Here is a 24,807-nt window from a genome sequence, read left to right as displayed (position 1 = left end):
GATTATTTCTCGCTGAGTATTTGGGTTAATGAGAAGTCATTGAACATGAGTTGGTCCCACTCCTACCACCCGACATTGAAGTGCACACAGTGATGTGAGAAGAGAAATGAAAACAAAATTAAGAACAGCTTGAGAAAGACTAACCTTTACAGAAGCAAGAATGCAGCTCAATTTCTGTTGAAGCATCCTCTGCATTTTGCTTCCGGAAGCTAAAAAGGGGAGTATGGCTGGGTGTTCTGCAAAGAGAGGGTCAAGAGAAAAGGACACGTGTATATTGGGTTGAAAAGCAGCTTCAGGCCTGTCTTGCTCTCTCCTCCTAAGATATTGATAATATTTGTTCATTACCATTTTAGTCCTACAAATCAGGCATGGTTATGGTTATGTATTAGTGCTTTTACCCTAGTTCAGATCAGAAATTTGCTGTCTTAATTAATGCACTTCAAGAGAATATGAAGAAAATTAATTGGGCCTACAGTATAGAAACAGAATCTAGCCATTTACAGTTTACTTGTTTCTAATTGTGCAAAGGAATGCACTGAGAATAAGAGATGCATTCTTTAGAGTGAAGCGAGTGCTGCACCTTACCTTGACAGGCTGGCAAAACCCCATTCGGTCAACTTCTTTCTCAAAATTTTAGGCCTGGGGTGGCTGTGGGGGGCCTGCGGAAAGCTTTATATCTATCTGCTGGCATATAAATAGACGGAACAACCTTGGGAAGCCCCGTGCGGTCTAACCTTCACTGGCTGTTCCCCCTTTTCTAAACCATCGCATTAGTCTCTGCTTCTATTCAAAGTCATGGTCACCAAGCACTAAGAGAAAAAAGGGGGTTTGTTGGTTGCAATCTTGAGGGGAGTCAATCAAGCGAATACAAATCGGGTGATCAACCTGTCACAGAGTGCTGGACTGCTGGCTTCGAGGACTTAACTCCCTTCATTATTTTCCCATGCCATGTTTGGAGTCACCTTACAGAGCCGAGAGGCACTGGAAAAACACAGTGGCTGTTAACTTTATATCTGAGAGGAGTGTGGCCTGAGGCGGAGCCCACCTGTTTGTTTACTGCCTGATTTATGTTTGTTCTTTTCCACTACGTGCCTTTAGATAGGTTGCTTACATTGAACAGAAATCCACCTTGTTACAAAGAGGGCACAGATGTGTTGCACTTTGTGTGCATTCTTCATACCGTGTGCTTTCTCCGCTTCCTTTTTACCCATAGATTCAAAAATGTGTGTGTTTGGTGATAAATGATCAACAACTCTTATTAAAAAACGACGAGGCATGCAATTGACAGAAAAACTATGCTAAAAGATCATATCAAATTATTCAAATACAGTTTAACATCACTGACTTCCTCATTTGAAGTACAGCATGCAAGGCTGAGTTGTATAGGGAAATCTGTCTGACATTTTAATGTGTAAAAATGGTGTGTGTGTGTCTTTGTATTTCCATCAGGGTGTGTGTGTATGTTTGTATGTGAGCCTCGCAATGTGTACTATATGCATGTATGCCCAAGTTGATCTGTGCATTGTTTCTGTCTGGATGGATGTCTGTATCCAATATGTACGTATGTGTGTGTGTTCGTGTGTGTGTGTGTGTGTGTATTTATAATGTGTGTGAGAGCTCACCCTCGTGGTCTTGATCTTGTTCCCAGAGGAGCACATCCATCCAGAGTTGTCAGGCAGAGTCTTACACTCCTCTCCCTCCAGACACGGCTCCATCTCACACCACCACTTCCCAATCACAATGGACGCTACGGGAGAGACAGAGACAGAAACACATGTTAGTTTATCACACAGATACACACACACACACACGTACACATAAATACACACACACACACACCAAGGCATACAGATAATACCAACAATCAAACTATAACTAACAAGCAAGACTACAAAAGGTATTTTAATACCTCATTGCTATGAATCCTAACTCTCTATTGTTACTTCTACTGCTACTACTACAATAATAATGATAATAGTAATAAATACTTACATATATAATATAAGGGTTAAATTCTTTTACAAGAAGATATACAATCAATGATTGTGATCACAACAAATCCAAAAAGGATATAAAATGAAAGCAAATTCAAGGAATGTGGTTGAAAATTAATCTAAAAAAAAAAGTAAAATAAAATTAAATCAAAGGAGTAACATCAGAATAAAAACATTAAAAAAAAGCTGGACATATGCACATATACCTGCACAAATGTATGTTATAAATGTCCATGCGTACATATCTACACAGCTGAAAGCGCACAGTAAAATACTTTTAACACGGCTACACACACATACAGGCACCCACACACATCATTGTGAAGCGTCTCCTGAGAAACACCCAGCCATGGCTCTAAATTAATGTTTTCGCTCCTCTTCCACCTCAGAGCAATTGTAGCGTTTCTGAATGGGTATTTTGCTGTTGACAATAATGTCTTATACAAACAGAGATTAATCATTATTTTGTTTTGATATAGCAACATCGCATGCATGGGGAGTAATCTCATTTTTAATCAAAACTAATTGCCTCTCATTAACATCGACTGAATTCTTCCTCCAGCTATCAGACAAAAACAAATATGTTCTCATCTTCTCATCAAGATCTCTCGCCTTCCTTCCCTCCCACTGTACGTGTTTGTCTGTGTGAGTGTGCATGTGTGTGTATGTTTCGAGGAAAAAAAAAAAATAAACAACCAAAAAAAACCCAACAACAACAAAGAACAAATACACCAAACAAAAAAGCCAGACAATCTTCAAAAAACAAACAAACAAACAAACAAAAACAACAAAAAAAAAAAAAAAAAAACACACACATGAATACCTGGTTAGGTTAAGTGTACATGATTTTTATAAAACAAAACAAACAAAAAATGTACATGATAAAAAATATGTCACAATGACTGTATCACAAATAGAAAATATTTCAACTGAATTCTTCATCCAGCAGATATTTTGCCTCATATTAAGTTCAGCACACAGTGATTACATCAGTCTCTCTGCTCTCCCATATCAATAAACTTTTAAAAACACTTCAGTTGGTGAATTGTATTATTATCTGTTGCTGTATTTGTGTCATATTAGCCAGGCACCACTGTTCCAAAATCTAATTTTGCTTAATTTTTGTTGAGTAATCCAGATGTCTTTAGTGGTAGGAAGCCCTCTCTAAATCAGATCAAAGCACACGGTGTAGTCTAAACTGTTCTCTTTAATGTCAAGCACTCACTTTAAGCACCATTTTACTATACACATAGTTTCAAAAATGCCTTTTTTCCACACCTCAATTTAAAGTTTCAGATTTTTCGGCTGATAGGCATTTTTATTCAACAGAACATTTTCAATATTTAGTGTTATTTGGGGTTTAAAATCTCTGAGGAGCATCTGGCCTTTTATCATGTTGCCTTAAGAAAAAAAAAAAAAAACATTTGAAGGTCAAATGACTGAGTGAGTGAAATGAATAAAATCAGTGCCATTTCATTTTCCAAGCTCAAATCATTTTTTTTCCCTTTACCTTTTGGAAAATATTTTTCCCTCTAGTCTGTGTTGCCAAGGTTACAGGCCAACCACCAATCAATTCTGGGTGTACAAGCAACACGCCTTCCCTCACTGATAGAGGAAGAAGGTTAAAGTGCATTTCTTCACAGCACAGTACTGTGGTTGCGAATGGACGAACGAGCACCTGCATGGGCACGCGCATACTAAAATACACACACACACACACACACGCACACAAACACACACATAACAGCAAAGAACTGGACACAGAGTTACACCCCACTGCTGTTCAGTGAAGTATCTGCAAATCTATACTTGCTCTTTCCCTCTCCCTCCACGAGCCCTGAGGAGAGCTAACCAGAACAAGAGCAACCCTACAAACCGAGTGTGAACCAACCCCTGAGCTCCACCTGCAGCTGTTTACCTTATACACTAATTACCACATGTTCGTCCATCATCAAGTGCGCTCTCTCTCCCACCATGAGGTAAATATGCATCCCATCTCAGCTGCGCAACAGAGCACGATGGAAACCACATCCCATGATATCATTAATCACGCTCTCATCCAAACAGGTTGTAGCTGTGCAGCTTATTGCCGCGTTGTTCTCACGAAACCATAACTATACAGGAAGTTCTCATCACCTGACCAATTATGACTGGGCTTGAGGAGACGAGTCTAATCAGTCCCTCCGAGTGATAATGTGCCACGATGCTGCGTGTGAACGACGCTGCTTTATTTAGCCCCTTCTTCAGACTGCAGAGAGCAAAGGAGAGCCGGGAAGTTGTTTATCATTATACCACCAACCGAGGAGGATTTATATTCAACAATGTGAATGCAGAATCCACTCGAAATTGAAAATGGTAAAATAATACCTGCAAAGCAAAAATCAATCCCTTGGAATGGAATGGAACGGAGTAAAAGGGGGAGAGGAGAAAGAAAGAAGGCAGGAATGAGAGAGTTGGGATTAAAATGCTACCTCACAAGAGGTGCTGAAACACGACGCCTGCTTTGCATGAAAGATGAATGGTTATTTACTGTACTTCACAGCACATTGATTTCACCTCACCCTCTTTGTCATCAAATATGTTTACTCATGAGGCATAGGTAATTTCTATAAGGGAAGCCTACAATATTACTGCATTAGATGGGCCTGTCAAGTTTTGGAAAATGCTGTATTATTTCTGGCTTCCATTATTTATCTCTATAATGGGCACTGCAGAGTGTTTGTATGATGCATTAGAAGAACATGACAGGCTTCCTCACTGACTGTATGTTAACCATTTATCCCTCTTTAATATTCAAAATTAAAATTAAAAATAAATTAAACTTTTTATATTGGTAAACAGTGTTTTTTTTCCATTTATATTTAAAATATTTTCCTTGTTCTTTGTTCCAAAGCTGGTCAAAAGCTGTTAGAGGAAGAACACACAGAGTCAGGCTCAAAGTGAATACCCACAGCTACATACCCATGGCTGCACCTGGACCAGGACATCTGTCTCTGACCTTGACCAGTGGAGGCGAGCCATCTCTGGGCTGTCATCCATGCATTCCTCCCTGGTGATCGCTGACCTCAAACACTCTATCGGTATGTTTTACCTAAACTACTCCCTCGCTCCTCGTCAGCACAGAAGAAATAACCTTTGCTCCACCATCAGCAAACTCTCTGCTCCTCCTCTCTCCCTGCTGCAGAGTACAACAGGGACTGACAATGTTTGGGACTGAACTATTTTGCGCTTGTGGGCTGACAGCAACTCTACAGTGGCTCCAAATCCACCTGTCTACAAGTGTGATGTCTGCAGTGCCATGCAAAGCACCACTTCCAATTAACACCACATCCTCACAGGTAGATGCTGTATCCTGTCAAAGATGACAGATGGGTTTGAAATAATGAAGAAAACAAAGACTGAAGGAGTGTTTGATTCAAGATATTAGCCCTGTAGCAAGCTGAATAGCTGAATCTTTAGCTTTGATGGACAAACAGAGAGTGGGACTTGAATTGATTGAAAAACATGAAGCGATGGACCTTTTACATGTGCATCTGTCAGATTGCTGGTGAGCTGACTCTGTGATGGATTGAACTCGCTGACACGTACCTGCCAGGTAGCAGAATGTTTGAACACCTTGACAGATGAGGAAGAGAATTGATTTCTGTCCGTGTTGAAATACGAATACGTGTCTGTGGACACAATGAATAGTTAATGGGGTTTTTTTTGGAGTCGTTTCACAGTATTCGTCAGACTTACTTTAAATTAATCACGGCAAAATGATGGTTTTCCAATGACTTCAGCCATAGTGTCTCTGTTTTTTTTGTTTTTTTTTCTAGGGCCACTCAAATTGATTGCCTTGAGTCAAGATAAGGAGTAAAAACCAATTAGGGTTTAAATTTTCATGTTATTATGTAGGGTTGAATTTACAGTTCAGGGTTGTGTGCTGCTTGGCAGATTAGTACAGATCCCAAAGTCCAGTCACACACGAAGTTGTGATGGTTTAGTTGGCCTACTGGGATAGCAGCAAAAGCTTGTAATTCCTGAGACCAGAGTCAAGAGATACTCATCCAGCGGCTAAATGCTTTCTATCCTGAAGATTTCCCTGTGTGCCCTCCTAACTTCACCCTTACAAGCATAAAAAAAAGAACTACAGTATAAAGTCACCTCAGTTAACAGCAGCCCCTCTATAATATAAGCAACAGTAATATCCTGAATAATATCATTCCATTATCATAACCTGGGATGCATCAAAGTTTAATAATTTCTAAACTGCCATATAGCATTTTGGCCTCACACAATGACATCAATTTGTATTTCTGATATCTTGTGTGGAGGAGATCATGAGGCCTGATAGCAGTCAGGCGAAAGCAGCTATATTTGTAATAGAAGAAATGCATGAGTTACTCAGATACAAGCACTTCACCCAGAGGCATAGCTACTGATGAGTTACCGATGTTGCCTATTGCAATACAGGTTCTGTAATTTTTCCAGACATCCTTTCACACGTTATGTGATATTTGTCACTGATGACACAAGTATTTATCCTATTGGCCTATAACTCATAACTATTACAGGTGTACTTCAACTTGATTTTTAAACTTTAAATAATTTCACATACAACTCCATTAACTGTAATTTTCTTCTTTGATCATTGTATGCAAAATATTATTATTCATAAGTGCACAGATCAGCATGATATCTCTATATCTAGCGTAATAATGAATAAAAATTTGGAATCATGAATCAAGAGAAGACTGAAATCACTCTGCCTGATACTCCACGTCTTCCTTGATCATGCCCTCTTGCTTGATGTCCTCTTCCTTCAGAGCAGTCTCTCTGTTTCCTTCATTCAGAGGCACAGATTCCCACACCGCCATCACTGATCTGGTGTCAGACCCACTCCGACACAGGCCCACTGGCTCTGGGATCAGGAGCAGTGGTACTGTGGTAGCTGGTGGTACTGGTGGAGGAGTGGTCTTGCACTGTGGTCCAGCTTAGCCATTCCATATGGATAAGGCCTCAAGTGATGATTCAAATGTAACTCAAGGCTATTTAGTTTGAGTTGACTTCTTTTGTTAGTAGCTGGGGGTAGCAGAGCTGTCCAATCTTTTGACAGAGTCCAGGATCGATGCCTCCTATCAGATAATGGTAACTTTCATCGTCTCACTTCATTTCTCTCATTGGCTAATCCAGGACATCTCTGGAGAGTATCACTGTCTTTCCAAGAACTTAAAGTCAGGTTTTCTTACTCCCTCACTCCTATCTCCATCTCTCCCTCCTCATCAGATTATTTTAGCACCAAACATGGCAGATAAAAACAAAGACAGTGAACTCAATTGTATTTTGTCGTTTGCTGCACTGAACCTGTCGTTGCAGCCTAAAATAGGGTACCATGTAAAATTTGTTTGTTCAAATTAGTCAGTGTTATTTATTCTCGCGTGTGAATAACTTTGGTGAAAATTAAAAGCCCATGTTAAAAACATGCAATCAGTAAATCAATTTAAGTTTACCATCTCGACACCACTTGCAAATGAGCCTCACAAACACCAGTCTTTGTTTCAAATAGTCATTTTCTTTGATGACTATTATCATTTTCACTTCTCCATGATAATTTGCTTGGCATATGGACACAGTTCTCCCATTGATGCCAATATGCATGGATGACAAAACCACATGCAGACCACTGAACCTTCTGGCTTGCCATACTGCTTTGTCTGCTCTGTCTCCTACCTGACAACTGCTACGACCTCATCATGTCAGCAAGCAGAGTCTTATATCTTATATTGACTGTCTTTGTAAGAACTGTGCAATGGCCCTGATCACTGACATGCTTCCTAATTAATCAATCAGTCATCCAATCAATCAGTCAGTCAATCAATCAATCAATCAATCAAGCAAGCAAATACTTAATTAATCAAGTGGTCCTTCTCTCCTTTCATTGAAAACAAATATATATATATATGTTCATACACACACACACACACACACACACACACACACACACACACACAATGAATTGTCTGATTTAATAACATGTTTTTATCTTGGAGAGACAGGAGTATTAAAATGTTGTGCAGAGTGGAGGCGACAATTGTGCAATGACAATAATGAAGAATTGTAGGGTCACGGGGGCTTGGAGTAAATGAAGCCAGTGTATAATTACAGTGGGACTGAGACTGAGACCCCTGGACCTGAGGTCAGTTTCAGAGAGCCATTATTCTGCATTAATCTTTGCCCCTCACAGAAAGGAGAGAGACAAGTTTTGATTAGCTATTCAGACACTATGGTTTGGCTTGCTAATCACACAGCTGTCTGGATTTTTGATTTCGTAATGAACACCCCGGCACCCACAGACTTGAGGGATAAGAAGGATATTCTTCATGTGATTATTTTAGTATCTTTTTTAAAATTCAAATTAAGATCAGATTTTCCAGGGAAGGGTTTGCCGTTTGCCTGGCTTCCTATTCGTGCAGGTGAAACTGGAATTCACAGTTTTTCTGGTAATCTGCAAATGACCTTAAACACACATCAGCCAAACTTAACCGTTGCTGATGCTAAATAATGATATTCATTGGAGGAACTGCAGCACATTGTGTAATTGTTAACTTGAAAAACTCTTTTATGCTAAATATGGATGGTGTTAAAATAACTGAAACGGTCTTGTTTGGTCCTATGACGCCTATGCATATGTGTAAGTGTGTGTGTGTATATGTGTGAGACGGTGTGTGTGTTTGTACATTTGAGCCTCTGAGACTATGTGTAAGGTTTTTGTGCATGGTGTGGGTGCATGTGTGAGTGGGTGCGTACAGTACATGCATGCCTATTTATGGATGAACAATGAGCCCTTTTGTTGTCTAGTTGTTTCCTTTCCTTGATCAGGGCACAAAAACGACTTTCAAAAAGTTCTCTCCCACACAACTGAATGGAGAGATCTGTTTTTACTTCTGTGCTTCTCACTCTATGCAACTGCAGAATTGTTACTGAGAACAGCAAGAGACTGGAATGCTGGGGTAAAAAAAAAAAATACAGACAGTGAGGAGACTTCAGCACTGGTTGAGCACTTTCCCAACTACAAGGGCCTGTTCCTCTCCTGGCAGGTTAAAGGTTGGGAGTCTAATTACATCTTCAGTGGTGTGAGAGCTCAGTGGGATGTGACAAAGATGGAGGAGAATATCTGCTTCACAGTCATTATCTTCAACTTGTCAAAAGACAAACATCTTGTCTGACCCAGGAGGATTTCAGTGTTTGTTAGTCTTTCCCTCTCTCTGCTTGCGAGTGTTTTTGTCTCTGTGCGTGTATAGCAGTGAGAGAGAGGAGTTATTTTCTATTGTATAATGTGCTCCTTCTGACCAGACCCTCAGGTGGTATAAGCAGTAGGTCTGTGTCTTGCTGACCACATAGCAGGGGGCTGTGAAACAATACGAGAGCTGTGCTGTGGGGGATGCGGTTTCCTAATAGGGGGACAACTTGTTCATTTGAAGTTCCTGTCCTTAGATGCCACCAACTAGCTGTGAGAGCAAGGTAATTAATATCAACTCCCGTGGCTGAGATTTGTTGTTTATACTCACAAAATACATGCAAGGACACACATCAGTACAGTGAATCTCCACTGTGCGACAATGTATTCAAGATGTACTCAGTAGGAGAGTGAGATGAGATGGCTGAGGTGCAGATGAAAACAACACTGTGCTTTATCCAACCTGACTGACTGCTGCTTCAGTCAAGCATCACTGACAGTGAAGTGTTACCCGTTTGATATACATGTCCTGCTAATGACGACGACGGTCCTGCTTGTAAGGAGACAATATTGTTTTGAAGGCTATATCAAACGGAGCGTCTTATTCCGATGAGCTTCTGATATTCTGACTTCATTCACAATGCACGTCCGTTTGATCAGCAATGTATGTGGAGAAATCACAGAGCTTCTCGTCCCTCCCTTGAAGTAGCGTCCATGTGTGGCTCCCCCCCCTGAATGCATCGCAAATGTACCATGACAACCTGTCATGCTTGGCTATACCCGCCTGCAGCCAAACAGAAGGGTTCATTCCCCATCAGTGATCAGCGCTGAGCGGGCATCTGGGTGTATCTCTTGTTGAAATAGTTTATTGCTAAAGCAGCTACATGACAACACAAAGTGGTAGCATGTGTGCATGCTAAAACATCCGCCTGCGTGTGTGTGTGTGTTAAGCGAGCGAGCGAGCGTGCGTGCGTACGTGTGCGCGTGCATGTGTGTGTGTGTCTGAAAGTGTGTCTGTGTATCCATACTGTGGCTTAATGCTTGCATGTCTCACACACTGGGATAAAGGCAGTGGTGCAGTGATGGGCGCCTAATCTGAGCGCATGTGATCGGCCCAGTGAGGCTGGCGAGATATAAGCCAGAGCGTTTGACTTGTTAAAAGGGATGTTCTTCACTAAGAGCCTCGTTGGCCTTGACATAACTAGGACATAGTTCTCCTTGTCAGAGTTAATAATCAATTCCCGCTACTGGGATAATCTGACAGCAGACCCCCACTGAGCGTGGTGCCTCCCAAACACAAGCTGTCGTCACATCCCTATACATTAATAATGACCATATCAGTTACCGATAGCAGCTGTAAAAAAAGAAAGAAAGAAAGAAAGAAAGAAAGAAAGAAAAGAAACGCTCATGTGGTCCTTATCCATGAGACACTATTTGACAATGGATCTGGTCTTAGCTGCGTGCTTTGATGGTGATGTTGGATGCTAATGACAGATGAATACATCAAAGAGATTTAAAGATAAAGGAGTGTTATTCATTCCTTCAGGCTCTGTCTGTGTGCCCAAACATGACCTCTGAAGATAAACTTTTGATTTGGTACATGAGAGCACTAGCTATTTATCTGTGGACGCATAACCCCTCTGTGTGTGTGTGTGTGTGTGTGTGTGTGTGTGTGGGTACAGTGGCGGCAGGTGTCCCCCAGGGGGTGGTGAGATGAGCTGGGCTGCAGCATCGTCCCTCATCTGGATAGAACATTAATAAAGCCGGGACCTGGGGAGAAAGCTCCATCTGGGCCAGGCTGGTGCACCGCTGAGGGGACAGACCACTGACTCCACAAGTCTATAATCCCTCACACAGTGCAACCGCAGCCCGCGGGCGTGGTCGACAAACACTCGGACACACAAACTTTCAAGTGTAGCCTTCATACAGTATATGAAAACCCTTGAAGAGGATGCCCTCTCCCATCTCTAGTCGTTTCAACTTTTAGAAAAAAAACAACAACCCTTAATTAAACGGTGTGTTTCTGATGTGCAACACTGTAGACTACAAATGAGCTGCTACGAAGAATCAGATAATTATTCCGTCTGCCCTTTAGCCCTTAGCCCACAGTGTTTTCACCACTAAATAAATAACAAACAGCCTGATCCACTTTCAGGTATGTGAGAATGAACCTAGGAGGGCTGAGAGGGGCTGAGAGCTGAGGTGAGGACCGCTTAAAGGAGATGAAATTATTATTGGTTCAGGTCACCGTGACTCTTTCGGTGCAATGATGCTCTACACCGTAGCGGTGCTGTTCACTGACTTGTCATTTTCATTTTTATCACCACTCCCTCTATAAGAGCTTGTTAATCAATACAGTAACAGCTACAGGGATTCTCTCTCACTGCGGGAGCCTGAAGCATGGAGGCATGAAGTGTTAACAACTCTGAGCTCTCCTTCACCGCCCGACTCAAGCAGCCAACCCCCCACCATCCCCCACCACCACCAGCTCAACTTCAATGCCTCAGTCCCTTTATTTTGCTATTTGTGCACCTCTTTCCTCCCACTTTTATGGATTCTATCAAAGTAATTTCATCATGGTAAGGTGAAAAAAACAAAAGGCAGAACAGCCTGACATATCAAATTATACTCACTTTTCACCCACCTAACATACTTTCCCCCTGAAGGATAGAAACATTATTGTTAGCTGTGCGCAAGAAAATTTTTAACTCTGTCTGATGCTGAGGTATTTTTGTTAAGCTTGGGTAGGCCATGTTTGGTGAACAAGACACAATGTAGCGAGGTGAGCATGAAAGGATTTCGAAGTCCCTTGTCTGTTAGCTGCTGCAGAGGATATGGTGTTTGGTTGTCTGCCTCTCCGTACAGGGACAAAACAGCCTGCTAAAAAAGAATATTGAGCTGCATCTCAAGGTCAGAACTCAGTAAATGTTTCATTCAGGAGATGTCTCCAACCATAGGGGGAAGAGAACATCAGTTTCTTTAACAAAATGACTCAGCCTGACCTTAAGTCCTGAAGGTTCAGCTCCTTTAAAAAAAAAAAAAAAAAAAAAAAAAAAAAAAAGTTTGGAACTTTTATACGGTTTCAGGTAATTTCTCGTCCAAGTAGGAGGAAGTTCCTTTGTGTCTTCCATACTTCATATCTAATTCATATTCCAGGATCTTCTCAGGTGTCAGCTGTGGCTAACCAACCCTGTAAAGCCCATTGAACAGGCCCGTCTGGCCCTTCTTGTAACATCACTCATAATTAAGATGTTTTGGTGACATCCCTTTATGAGAAGGCAGTCAGAGAGATGACTTTGATCTTTGGGTTGGGTTGAGGTGAAAAAGATCGGGACTGAGGAGTAATAAATGAGCTCTGATGGCATGAAGAGGGCCTCTCTGTTCTGTCTCAGTGGGTCGCTGACTTCCTGCCTCTTCTTCCCAGGGAGCTGCCTCTGTCTGTCAATTGTTTTCCTCAGCTGGGGCAATTCAGGTGCGCTAGCCCGGAGCTGCCCTGACTTGTGTTTATTAGTTATTCATTTCCATCAGCCTAAGCTGCCTTGGGCAAAGTGATCTGCAACGTGCTCCCTGCTCAGGTGTTCGACGGCCCAACTGAGTCATCCTCCATCTCTCATGATGCCTCGCAGCACAGCATTACTGGGTTCATAATGGTCTAATTTATTTTAATATTGGCAAATTCGCAGAAAGACAGAGAACAGCACAGGTCAACTGTAGAGTCTAGAACAGAAGTCTTATTCTCAGCGTTCAGTGTGAGAACAAATATTGTCACGTACTATAAACTATTTAAAAGGTATTTGGCAAATCTTTCTCGATTTTATTATCTCATTAATTTTTTTTTTTAATTCTATTCTAATTATATCTATTCCAGTGGGACTCTTTTGATCCTTTTAATTCCCTGTTTTTGCTGCAGAATTCTGTTTGAAATTAAACTAATGTCCTAATTTTGTTTGTTTGACCATGTTTTATTAAATGCTAATTTGAAGTAACTGTGTGACATTGATAGTATTTCCCATGACAGAAACATACAAAGTGTTTCTTTTTTGGGAAACAAGCTCAAACACAACGCAGCTACTTCAACATTTCTGTTTAAATGTAACATCTGGCAGAACAGGTGCCGTTTCGATGCAAGAGATCCCAACCCTCCTCCCCCTCCAGGACTCCTAGTCTCATAAGCTTCTGATGAACACAGCACACTGTTAAAAGACACATGAAATCTCCTCACCGTCAACACAGGAGGGTTTGTTGCGTGTTGTTCCGGCTACTTTCCCCGGTAAACAGGAGCACTTGACTGTCTGCGAACGCTCCTCGATGCGGTTCTTGTTACAGCACCGGTGGGCAGCGATCACTTCACACGTACCGCCCTCTGCACACAGACAGATAGAGAGACAGACACAACATCAATCCATGTGAGCAGAATAACAGGAACCGTGTCACAGAAAATGAACGCAAGCAGCCGCACAGAGAGGTCTTTAAGGCTTACAGAAATCCGTCTAAGTGTGGATATTTATGTTATGAAAAATCCAGAGAAAAACAACGATGTGAATGAAAGATGTGCATAGGAGAGAATGGTTGGGTGTTTATTCCCATGACCATTGTGAATTTCACCAGTGTGAAGATCAACGACATCACATTACAATATGTAAGGCACGTTGCATACAATTATTGGGCACTCCTATTCACTTACACCGTAAGTATGTGTAACAAATTGCCCCTCGAGGCATCTCAATTATTTCATGTAATTGCCTCTCACTCAGTGCTGGCTGTCCTCACTCCATACCAATCAGCTCATGATGAGGATCACATCATGAGTGAGTAAGTATAACTGTGCCTCTCTTTGCATCTTTGATGTGTTGCATATAGGGTTGGTTGAAAGGCTAAGATGCACTTGGCTAAAACTGTATCTCTTTCCAGGCCTTCACTGGAGAAGCTCAGTACAACACTTCACTAAAGCAGCCCCTACTCACATTAACTTCCAAGCATAGGTGACATCAGTCAGAGCAAATGCTACACAATAGGTCCCAGTTTGACAAAGGAGGATGACATTTTTTTTTTTTTTTTTTTTTTTTTGAGGAAAAAGAAATAGCCAATGGCAGTACTGGGTCGACATAACAATAGGAAAGATTGCCCAGGGGAGTTAGAGGGTGATGGAGCTGAGGAACATCCTAAAACAGAGAAAGAGAGACAGAGAGAGAGAGAGAGAGAGAGAGAGAGAGAGAGGGAGAGGGAGAGAGGGGACAGGGTGTGTCTGGCTGCCAGGGACTGGCCATGCCAGTGAGTAATGAGGGAGCCACTGGAAGTGCCCCCTTCACACAATTATAAAGCGTGGGGCTAATGCAGCCAGCGGAGCTGCAGGAGAGGGGCCCTCCATCACCGCTCTCCCCTTTCCTCATGCCCCAGGAAAAACTCTTTATCTTCCCTTGACAGTCACTGCAAAAGACACCGGCATCCAACAATTAAACTGGAGCTCATCCCAGGACACAAAAGAGAGGAAAGGAGAGGAGAGGAGGAGGGAACAGATCCCCTCCTATCTCCAGGATGGATAGAGTGCAAAAGGAGTGGGAGACAACCAAACGCCACATTCCATCTTGTTTGTGCCTGATTCCTCACAGTCCGGTTTTCTCACAGTTCAGACTATGTTTAAAATGGATGTCCCGCTGTGGTATGAAGGCTCATTTGCTTCAACTGATGTGACAAAGAGCGGTGTGCATTTCTCTGGCTTGGTTGGTTGTGCAAATGTTTGAAATGGCAACGGTCATGAATTACAGAACCGAGCTCACAGCAGCCTAGACAAGTTTGGCAACAGTTTTCTTCTCCCATTCGCATCAATGTCGGCCGTGGCCAGACCAAAGGCTGCCGAGTCCTGGATTAAAAGGCAAACATTTGCAGTCCTGCTGGACTGTGCTGTCGTGCAGTATTAATGTCACTCTTCCAACACTTGTTGTTAGATATTTCTGGGCAGAAGAAGGCAGAACACAGACTATAAAAGTGAGGAGAAAAAAAATCCCTTGAGTGTGCTAAAACCCCAAACCCCACAATGTGTTGGCTTGTTGAATATTTTACTGACAGCTTCCCGGCCTGCAGAAATGCTTTCAAGTCTGTGGTCAAAGCAGATCTCTCAATAGGTGGAGACCTTTATGTTGGGTCACAGAATAGAGGATAGGATTCCACCCCAACAGCAGGCCTCTTTAAAGATTTGTCTGGTTAACACTACAGAGGCTTAAACTTCTAAAGGAATAACAAAAGACAACCTTATCAATATGAATGCGATGTTAACAGTCATGATCTGTGACTTCTGGATCTGGGTCTTCAGTGGGACAAAAAAAGTGTCACAAAAGACAATTATTTGTGTATTGAAGAAATATCAATAACCTGAAGAAGAGAGCAATATTGAAACACTGGTAATTTAATAAATGACTTATTATTACATCGTGGCTATGAGTGTTTGACTGCCCTCCTTCTGTTGTATGTGTGCATGCCTGTGTGCTCATGCATGCATGTGTATCAGCCCTTGGGTGAAATAAGTAGTTGATTGTCCAGCCATCAGCCAGGTGGACATTAGACCTGATCACTGTGAACCATCTGGTCAGTGGAGGAGAGAGCAGTGTAAATGGCTTCTCTGTGACAGTACCGGGCCAGACAGGAGAGCCACTTAGAGGACAAATGGCCACTTGGACCAGATATAATACCATTCAGGTAGCTTGGAGATCAGGGTGGGGTAAATGCCCGTCTATTATCAGTTCACAAGTGTGTGTCTGAATGCATGTGTATGTTTCTATGCGTGTGTCTGGGCACAGCTGTGTGTGTGTGTGTGTGTGTGTTTGTATGAGTGTGTATGTATGCATATGACACTTCATGATACAGCTGTCCTTTGTGTAACTGCTCAAGTGCATAACTGTAAGTGTGTGTGTGCACTGGTGCGATATAATTGCAAAGAGTTGAGACATGGCTGCAGGTTGTGATGGATGGAGTACTTGGAGCCTGTCAGCCAACTAAAGGGGTTAAACCAACCTACTAAGATAGAGTGGGTGGCTGTGCTCTCTAGCCTTTGGTGAAGGGAGGTGAAGGGCATCAATGGGACCATCGACTGGCCATTTTTCTCCTTGCGGCCCACAGTGACAGCAGCCATTAAATGACTGGATGAGGTGATTATGTTTAAGGAAATCAATGCTTCATTGTTTTCAGCTTAGCCCAACAGCCAATTAAAAGCTGCTAATGAGGGAGGGTCGCAAAACGAGGAGATAGAGGAGGAAGAATTGGAGCTCAGAGCACAAAGCCATTGTTCACACCAGTAAGCTGCAAAGCACAGGAAGCTTGAGATCCTTGTAAGTCACAATCACTCCAAATAAACGAGAGAAAATGCAAAATCGCACATATTGGCCCAATCTAGCCTTGTGCACTCATAGATGTAAAAATGCTCGAGCACACACTGATTATCATTAAGAACTATAACCCATAACTAGTGGTATTACCTCTGTATGCAAAGTCAAGGTCACAGTGACAATGACATGACAGTTTCATCTGTGGTACCAAAAGACTCTTGGCTCACAGGAGGAGAAGTGATTGTTTCTTGTTATCATTTGAGTGACAGCAAATGTACTCTACTGGCAACCGACTGCCTTCTGATCTCACTGCGTCTGGCAATTTTTTGACATAGAGATAAATGTAGGGCCTTGTGTCAATGTCACCACAAAGAAAACAAACTGTTTCCCCTACACCTTGGCGCGGCATCAGCATCAACAACTATAATCTATGCAGAGTGGCCAAGACTAGTAATTGTTGGCTCACCCTCTGCCAGACATTTCCAAGAGCTCTCTCTCTTTCACTCTCACACACACTCACTCTGCCTCTTTTTCTCTCTCTCTCTCCACTGCTACAGTTATTAAGTCATGACGTATGGCCAAGGGAAGGAGCACAGCAGCCGAGAAAACTTAAGCCTCTCAAGGACTTCTTCCTCATAACAACTTAATCAGTGCGCACTCAGGTGAAAATGAACCGTTTCCGCCTGCACGCTAGAGTGCCTGTTTTGTTTTGCCAGACAGGCAGATGCTGTAGGAACCAGAGTTTCTCTTCATCTTTCTTTACCAGTCCTCCTCCTGTGTGGGCTTGCTGTTATTTCTCAGTGCCTCTGTGTAACTGAGAGCTATCAACACAGGCAATATATGCTAATTGTTAATTTACATTTGAGGTGTCCAGGGGAACACGTTCCCCATTGTTAGTAAAGGGCTGCATGGAAAAATGCAAACAGTTTAAGAATGTAAACATGACAGTATTCATTCAAGATGCAGTGTGAAGGCAGTTGCATATGATTAAACTGATAGCTGGAAGACCAATTGAGATTCTCACAGTCGCCAAAATGATCTGTCACAACTGAACAAAGTTACTTTGTTCTGTGTGCCAGAGAACTCTATTCAAACCGCCTCAAAGTTTTATTAAGGGGCAGATTGTTTGTTGACTTGGTCCGTTCTAGTCAACTTTTGTGCTATGAAATCATGCATTATGAAAGATGGCTTATTTTGTGACTTTGTCACGCACATCGTTCACCATAATAAAAATATTTGATGATTGAAAAGTTGTCAGATTTGTCAGAAATTAAAAACAGCTCTATTCTGTTTGTCCCGGTTTGTTTTATGTGACAGCTACCATGGGCTCATTCAATCCGGCTGCTAATCAGTCAGCATTACAGATTAGGGAAATAAAAAGGAAGATATTAATGAAATGTTTCAAGAAGTAAAGGCATCAAAGTAGATAAGGGCCAGCTGTCCCATTCCATATATGTTTAATGATGTTCATCATCAGTATTTAGATTTTCATTACTTAAACATCAAGAGGGAATTTCAGGAACACTCTGCTGATTACTTAAGATGATGTTTAAACATGCTAGAAAGCACCATAGCACCATAAAGCTCAAAATGGAGGCCTGGTGAGCAGCACAAGAGAAATTTTCAATCTGTTCCCTGAGGCAAATGATATGGCTTCTATATTTTCGCAGAAATTATGCAACCCTCATTTATTTAAGAGGTCTCCTATTTCTGAAATAGGAGAGGTATGTTAAATGAGCAGGCATTTCTGTGTGAAGTGAATTCCCTGGGAGGAGCTGAATTAGAGTCTGCTGCTGTATTTTGATGATGGTCTTGATGCCCTGGTCAGGACCCCCAGACGCCAGAGGGGACACGGAGACCATCATTAGGTCATCTCCCGAGGAAGTGTGCTGCCAGTGCTGTCGGAGCTCATACCACTTCAGTGGTGCTAATGCTTCCTGGCTCACACCTCCCAGACTATAAAGGGGATGTGTGAAGCAGCGAGAATAGTGTAACATGAAAGTCTGCATGCATAGTGCATATTTCCGTATGTCTCATGTTACAGAGTGTATGCATGAAGGTGTTTGCGTAGACATACATGAGGAGGAGTGCTTTGTTTATAAAAGCATGAAAAGACACTATTGGCTCTTATCAAGACTTGAAGTCAAAATACTCCCTTGCAACACCGTCCTCGCCTTGTGAATGAATCATCCACTAGGGCTTGAGCCCCAGCCAGTGGCTCTTGCTGCAAAATCTCTGTGAGGGCGCAGACTCTCACCATCGCCTATGAATAACAAAGGCAGCCCTGAGGAGGCAGGCAACCAGATGAGCTTGCGCCAGTCACCACTAAAAATATCTAAAGACTTCGGATGGAAGCCAGCTTTGGCATTTTTTTTTTAGGGCGCTGAAATGAATGTGTCCGAGAATAACAAAGAAATTCATCTCAGAGAAGCACAAAGAGCATTGTTTAGCATTGTTTATATAATCAAAAAACCACTGATCCAGTTTGTGTCACTGATATATCAGCAGCTGAGATGAATTCACCGTTTATCAAGTTACCATGCGGCACCCTGTTGCACTGATCTGTATTCTTTCACTGCTGTCAGCAAGTGTACAGGCTTCAGGCTACTTTCTCACTGACCCTACTCTGGCCTGGATCTCGCTTTCCTCCAGAGGCAGCATCACCCACAGTAATAGGAGTAGACAAACAAGTGGACATAGTGGCTATAGCAGTGCCCGGAGCAACAGTACCATGCAGCTGAGCAAAAGGAGTGAGAGAGAGCGAGAGAGAGAGAGAGAGAGGGGGAGGAGGGTGGAGAGATGGAGAGAGCGAGGGAGAGAGTGAGAGAGAGACAGAGAAGGAGGAGAGGGGAGAAACATACTCCAGAGCTCAGGCTTACTGACAGGAACCACTGCTTCTGGATCTGGCAAGACTCCAGAAGCAGATTGAAGCTCCACTACAGTACTTCAGATTTTTATTTTCTTTTTTAACTTACAATTTGCAGAAAGTTGGCAGATAATGGTAGGATTAAAGGATTGAGAGGAAAGCAAAGAAACAATGAAAACATTCATTATACTCCTTCGCGTTGGACACCCTTTAACTTTGGACACCAGGAAATACAGTATGCTCCAGTTTTCTAGATATGAAACAAAAAGTCCTGCGCGGCAATTGCACTACTGGTGGTAATATTCATGACATCTTTAACTGGTAATTCCATTAGTGTGAATGAGAGGTGCGAGGTGCTAGTGGCCGCGACTCTGGTCGATTCTTAATCACCTGTATGGGTTTTCTCCAATGGACCTGTATGACTCCAATGCCCAAATCTTTATGGTTATTAAAGTTAACGATTGCTGCGTGCCTCATTTACCCAGGCTCTATCAATAGCAGTTCAGCACCATGAAATTACCCCAGTCCAGAGGGAGCACCGTGACAAACCCGATTAAGAAGGACTGTAATGCCCTGGTATATATAACGCTCCATGTCATGGATCCGGCCCGCTGCAATAGGGACCATTCGCAAGCTAAAGCCCAGTGATGGGAGGGGCACTATAGGGGGCTGTTGACAACCATTATAGCTTAAATGTCAATTCTAGCTTTTATTACTCGCATGGTTGTTTGGAAAAAAGATGAAAACTAATAGCTGGCAGAAAAAAAATCCTTTGGAGAAAACACATTAAAAGTTCTCAGAAGTTACTTTACAGATGAATGGAGAAAGGAGGATGATTATGGTAAATATATGCAGGATGTAACCTACTTCTGTGGTCTTTCAGGTGCAAGGATAACTTTGTTGGATACTCTTTCATACACACGACAGTTATTTTGTGTGGAGGGGGGCTTTGTTGCATTTTAAATGTGGTATCAAAATAAAACTTGCAGCAATGGGAGAGATGGCTTGTGTCCTTTCACTTACATCCTCCTCATCCCACTTCTATGACAGGAGGGTGAATCCAGAAATAGTGCAGCACCAAAAACATTATTACACAGAATATACAGTATACTGTCACACACAGACATAAAGATAAAGCTAACCTTTGGCAAAATTCTATTCATCACTTTTTTTCTTTTAGTGTGCGTGCGTGTGTGCGTGTGTGTGTGTGTCTGTGTGTGTGCACTCATGTGGTTAGACACTTTGGAACAGATGTAAACATACATGTGTGGCCTCACCTGTGTGTGTTTTGGTGCATACGACAGCGCAGTGGAGGTGTCTGACCTCCGTCAGGTGGCCATATGGCACAGGTCACTGCTCACTCAAAATGGGAAGGGGACGGTGAAATGAGCAAGTAAATTGTCCATTCAAAATCACAAAATGGGCTTTTTTGAACAAAATCACAGAGCAGTCTTCACAAAAATTACATTCCCGGGAAGAAAACAATTGGATGCTGTGAGCAGTGGAAACTGTTCCAATACGGGGCATATGCTGCAGTTCAGCTTATCAAACAAAGCAGAGAACACCTGTAAAGCCTTGGTAATGGCTGAAACTAAAGCCTCAAAATACTAGGTAAAATAAATCAACCTGTACATGCCGACTTGTTTGTAAAAGTACAGAAAGAGGCCACTTTATCAGGCGCCTTGTGTCATCTTGTTTGGTAAGTGATTCATTTTGAAAATATTGTGTTGTACAGTGTTGTTACGTGTGGAGCAGAGTGTGAAGCAGAGAACATGGTGGCTGTCTCCACCACCGGTAACACTACCAGGCATTCTGAGAGTGGGCATAGAATAACATGTCATCTAGGTTCAGCCAAGGTCTGCCTGGATTTCACACAATGCATTATCTAATATACATAATGCATCAGTGGGCGCTTAGCATCAAATTAGGGATGCATGTAAAAATTCCCAGAAAATGTGCACTCTTCTGTCTGAATCATCTGACCATTTTCTGTAAAGCTGTGCCATCAGAGAGTCATGTGATTTTGTTTAATGGGAACCCCATATGCAATACATGTGATAATAAGCTCATATCCCTCTCACTGGCATGTTTTGTATGTTGTAATGCTGTCTTCAAGCATTAAGGCAGCTGACTCTTGCTCAGTATCTATTTGTTAATGTTATTCAGCAGTTTTTTTTTTTTTTTTTTTTTTTCATCCCTTATAAACACTTGCAGGCACACACATCAATTCAAATGCACTGCTGCACATGCTCTAGAAACACATAGCTCCAGGCTGTTTGTGGCAAATGTGGCTAGGGAGCTGTGGAAAGTGACCCTGCTTCCCCATGTATTGTCGGTAACTGGTGGAGACTGTCAAGCGTGTGGGCCACTGGAAGCAAAGCAGCCTGGTCCCAAGCTTGAGCGTCTCCTTTCACAACACTGACAAGATAATATGCTTTTTCTCTTACTGCGTATCCCACAGATCTGTTAAAAGCCAGAGGTTTGTTTCTGAAGGGCTTACACATCATACCCAGCAGGGATGGGAAAACTGGGGAAAATTCCTAGGCAAGAAACTGTCATGATGAAAATTTCTTAGAAAAACAAACAAACTAAAAAAAAAAAAACAAGTGGTAGCAGTCCAGGCTAAATTACTGTTTTAATTGAAAGATTTAATATCACTCAATAATAACTACATTCATGCCACATTCATACATTCAATAAATTATGGCCTAGAATCACAGTGGCATTAATGAACACAACAACACAGTCTTAAAGACAGTATTAAATCCTTTTAATGATTAATGAGTTCACCAAAAAAAAAAAAAAAAAAAAAATGTATTTTTAAGAGTAGGACGCTGAATACTTTAATAATAAATAAATTCCAGTAATTAGATTAATAAATTCTGGCCTACAATTACAATATAATATCAAAACGAAAACAACACAATCTGTATAAAGATATTAAATCCTTTATTAATAAATAATTTAGCCAAAAAAGACACTTCTGAATCTTTGAACAGCCTCTCGAAAAGGAAGACAATGAATACTTTAATAACAAATAAATTGCTACGCCTAAATGTGGACACATGATTCAGTGCCTCTGTTCTCCATTTTGGTCCAATATCACTGTTTGACAAAGTGTTTTCCACTGAGTACCTTATTCAGATGGATATTGGCTTTTAAGGCCTCTTTGCAGAAGTATGTGTTAGATGATAATTGTATGGTGAAATTGATCACTTTCTCAAAGACTAACTTTCAAATGATGATCAATCTACGTAACGGCAAAAGGGAGGGAAATCAATGCGCTAAATGCTTAGCTCCTGCTTGACAATGCAGAGCAAACGAGTCAAATGTGGCATTGAGAGCCTGACCTTCCTCTCAGTGGCAGCAAGGGCAGCAGAGCATTGTGGAAAGGACAGGTGTACAAAGCTGACAAAATGATATTTTGTGAAGAGTATTTAAATTTTGAGTTTTTAATATTTTGTATTATTTGTGCTTGCTGCTACACATGCGGTTCATCACAAGAATCAGTTTTGTCAGCTTGAATCATATTGTTTTGCTAAATTTTAAAATGACCTCAGAGCCACACTGCTAGCGGAACAGCTCCATCTTGGAAGCGAGTGTCAGCCGCTGCTGAATTGCTGCCCTTTTAATTAATTGAACAAGCAACATCAGCTGCATGCAATGTGAGGCAAAGTATCCCTGAAGCCATGCTGCTGAACTCACTCCAATACACCTCACCGGGTGGGTATGGGTTGGGTTGGGGTGCGTGTGCGTGTGTGTGTGTGTGTGTGTGTGTAGGCTAAAGGCTGACTGTGATTTGTGATCGTAATTGATGTTACAGATTTTGCAACTGCAATATAATTAACAGTTTTAGTGGGAATGATCGTTTTTGCATTATAATTTTCATTTTCAATGAAAAAAGTTATTAAAATGATGATGGTCTGTATCAAGCAAACATGTGTTCTTACATCTGGAAAACACAATTTGTAGGCCAGGTCATCTTTGTGGCACCATAATACCTTATGTGCAACAATGTTTTGACACATATTTCATCTTTATCAAGAAATTGCAGCTGCTGTGATATTGCACAAAGCCATATTGTGATTTTGATAATATTTTGATTACTTATTCAGCCCTAGTTGCCATAGCCACTGTAATAGTTTGCAGCAGTAAAATAGCTCTGGTAGGTCTGAATGACCTGATGGCAAAGTTAAGTTTTTAACTCTTTGCTAGCAAAGCCCATATTAAAGAAAAAAAAAAAACTGAATAAGAGTGTCCACTGTTGGCCAGGGTGCTGGTATCCAGACCAGTGTTTTGGAAAAAAAAAATATCCCTATTCATTCATTTTGAAGAGGTGCAGGTAGGCCACAGTGGGAGCCTCTGTGGGCGATGTAGGAAATCCTGGGAAGCTACAGCTGCACTTTGATGCAGAGGCATAAATTGATCATGATGCATTAACAGCAAGCATATTCACACCTATGGGCAATTTAGAGTTTTCCATGCACTTTACATGCATCCACACAGATAGGCCCAGGGCTGAAATTTGACCCCAGGATGTTCTTGCTGTGAGCCAACAGTGCAAACCACTGGGCCACTGTGGCACCTTGAAAATGGGTTATTTCACAAGAATAAAAGAACTCCTCTTTGTTCCCTAAATTTAACATCAGTGGACTTTTTTTTTTTTTTTTAAATCCACAACTGATCATTTTTCCCACATCTTTTTCTATGGTCTGCACATACTATAATTGGTCCTCCTCTAGTATATTTTTTTCAATATAAGGGTGCTTAAGAAAAGATGCATCAAAAAGAGGACGCTCTTTCAAAAAAAATCCACAACACCAGTGTTTAAGCGTAATTGTAGCCACAGATTGTGCAGATGATGGTCGTAGGAAAGGGCCGTTCACTGGTGGTTCAGCTATTTGTCACCATCCTGAATGGTGTCTCTATACTGTGGTAGCTCATTCCCTATGGTCTGCACATATTATAATTGGTCCTCTTCCGGTGTATTTTTCAATAAAAGGGTGCCCAAAGAAAAGATGCATCAAAAACGAGGGTGCTCTTTCAAAACATTCACAACATTAGTGATTAAATGTAGCCACAGATTGTGTAGATGATTGTAGTGGGAGAGGGGCCGTCACTGGTGGCTCAGTTATTTGTCCCCATCCTGAATGGTGCCTCTATACTGTGGAAGCTAATTATTCTCTTCATCCATAGCCTTGCTGATAGCTTTAGAAAAGGGTTCTCAGTCCTGCTGAGGACCAGAATGAAGAATGCTGAAAATACAGCGTGATACACAATGCACCTCAGATTAACTAAAGGCCAAATAGACATTGGACAATGCTAATCTATTTTTGTGTCACAGATCTCTAAAATGAGTTTTTCAACCTATTTCTCTACCTGTGTGAAGGACTCCCAGCCATGACAAAT

At 41.7% G+C, this 24,807-nt stretch overlaps 1 protein-coding gene across 3 annotated transcripts in view; it reads right to left on the bottom strand.

The window, feature by feature from the left end:
- tafa1b (TAFA chemokine like family member 1b) overlaps positions 1-24,807 on the bottom strand; it is a 116,525-nt gene that overhangs the window by 6,074 nt on the left and 85,644 nt on the right. For all 3 annotated transcript variants that reach the window (XM_030050584.1, XM_030050587.1, XM_030050586.1), the window contains exons 3-5: positions 13,436-13,576; positions 1,623-1,747; positions 145-236 (exon numbers count right to left, since the gene is read on the bottom strand). In XM_030050584.1, coding sequence (XP_029906444.1) covers positions 210-236; positions 1,623-1,747; positions 13,436-13,576 — 293 coding nt within the window. In that variant the 3' untranslated portion in view covers positions 145-209. The remainder of the gene's footprint in view (positions 1-144; positions 237-1,622; positions 1,748-13,435; positions 13,577-24,807) is intronic.

This window comes from Myripristis murdjan, chromosome 5, assembly GCF_902150065.1.
Source record: "Myripristis murdjan chromosome 5, fMyrMur1.1, whole genome shotgun sequence".
NCBI lineage: Eukaryota > Metazoa > Chordata > Actinopteri > Holocentriformes > Holocentridae > Myripristis > Myripristis murdjan.
This window is presented reverse-complemented; position numbering and strand designations above follow the sequence as displayed.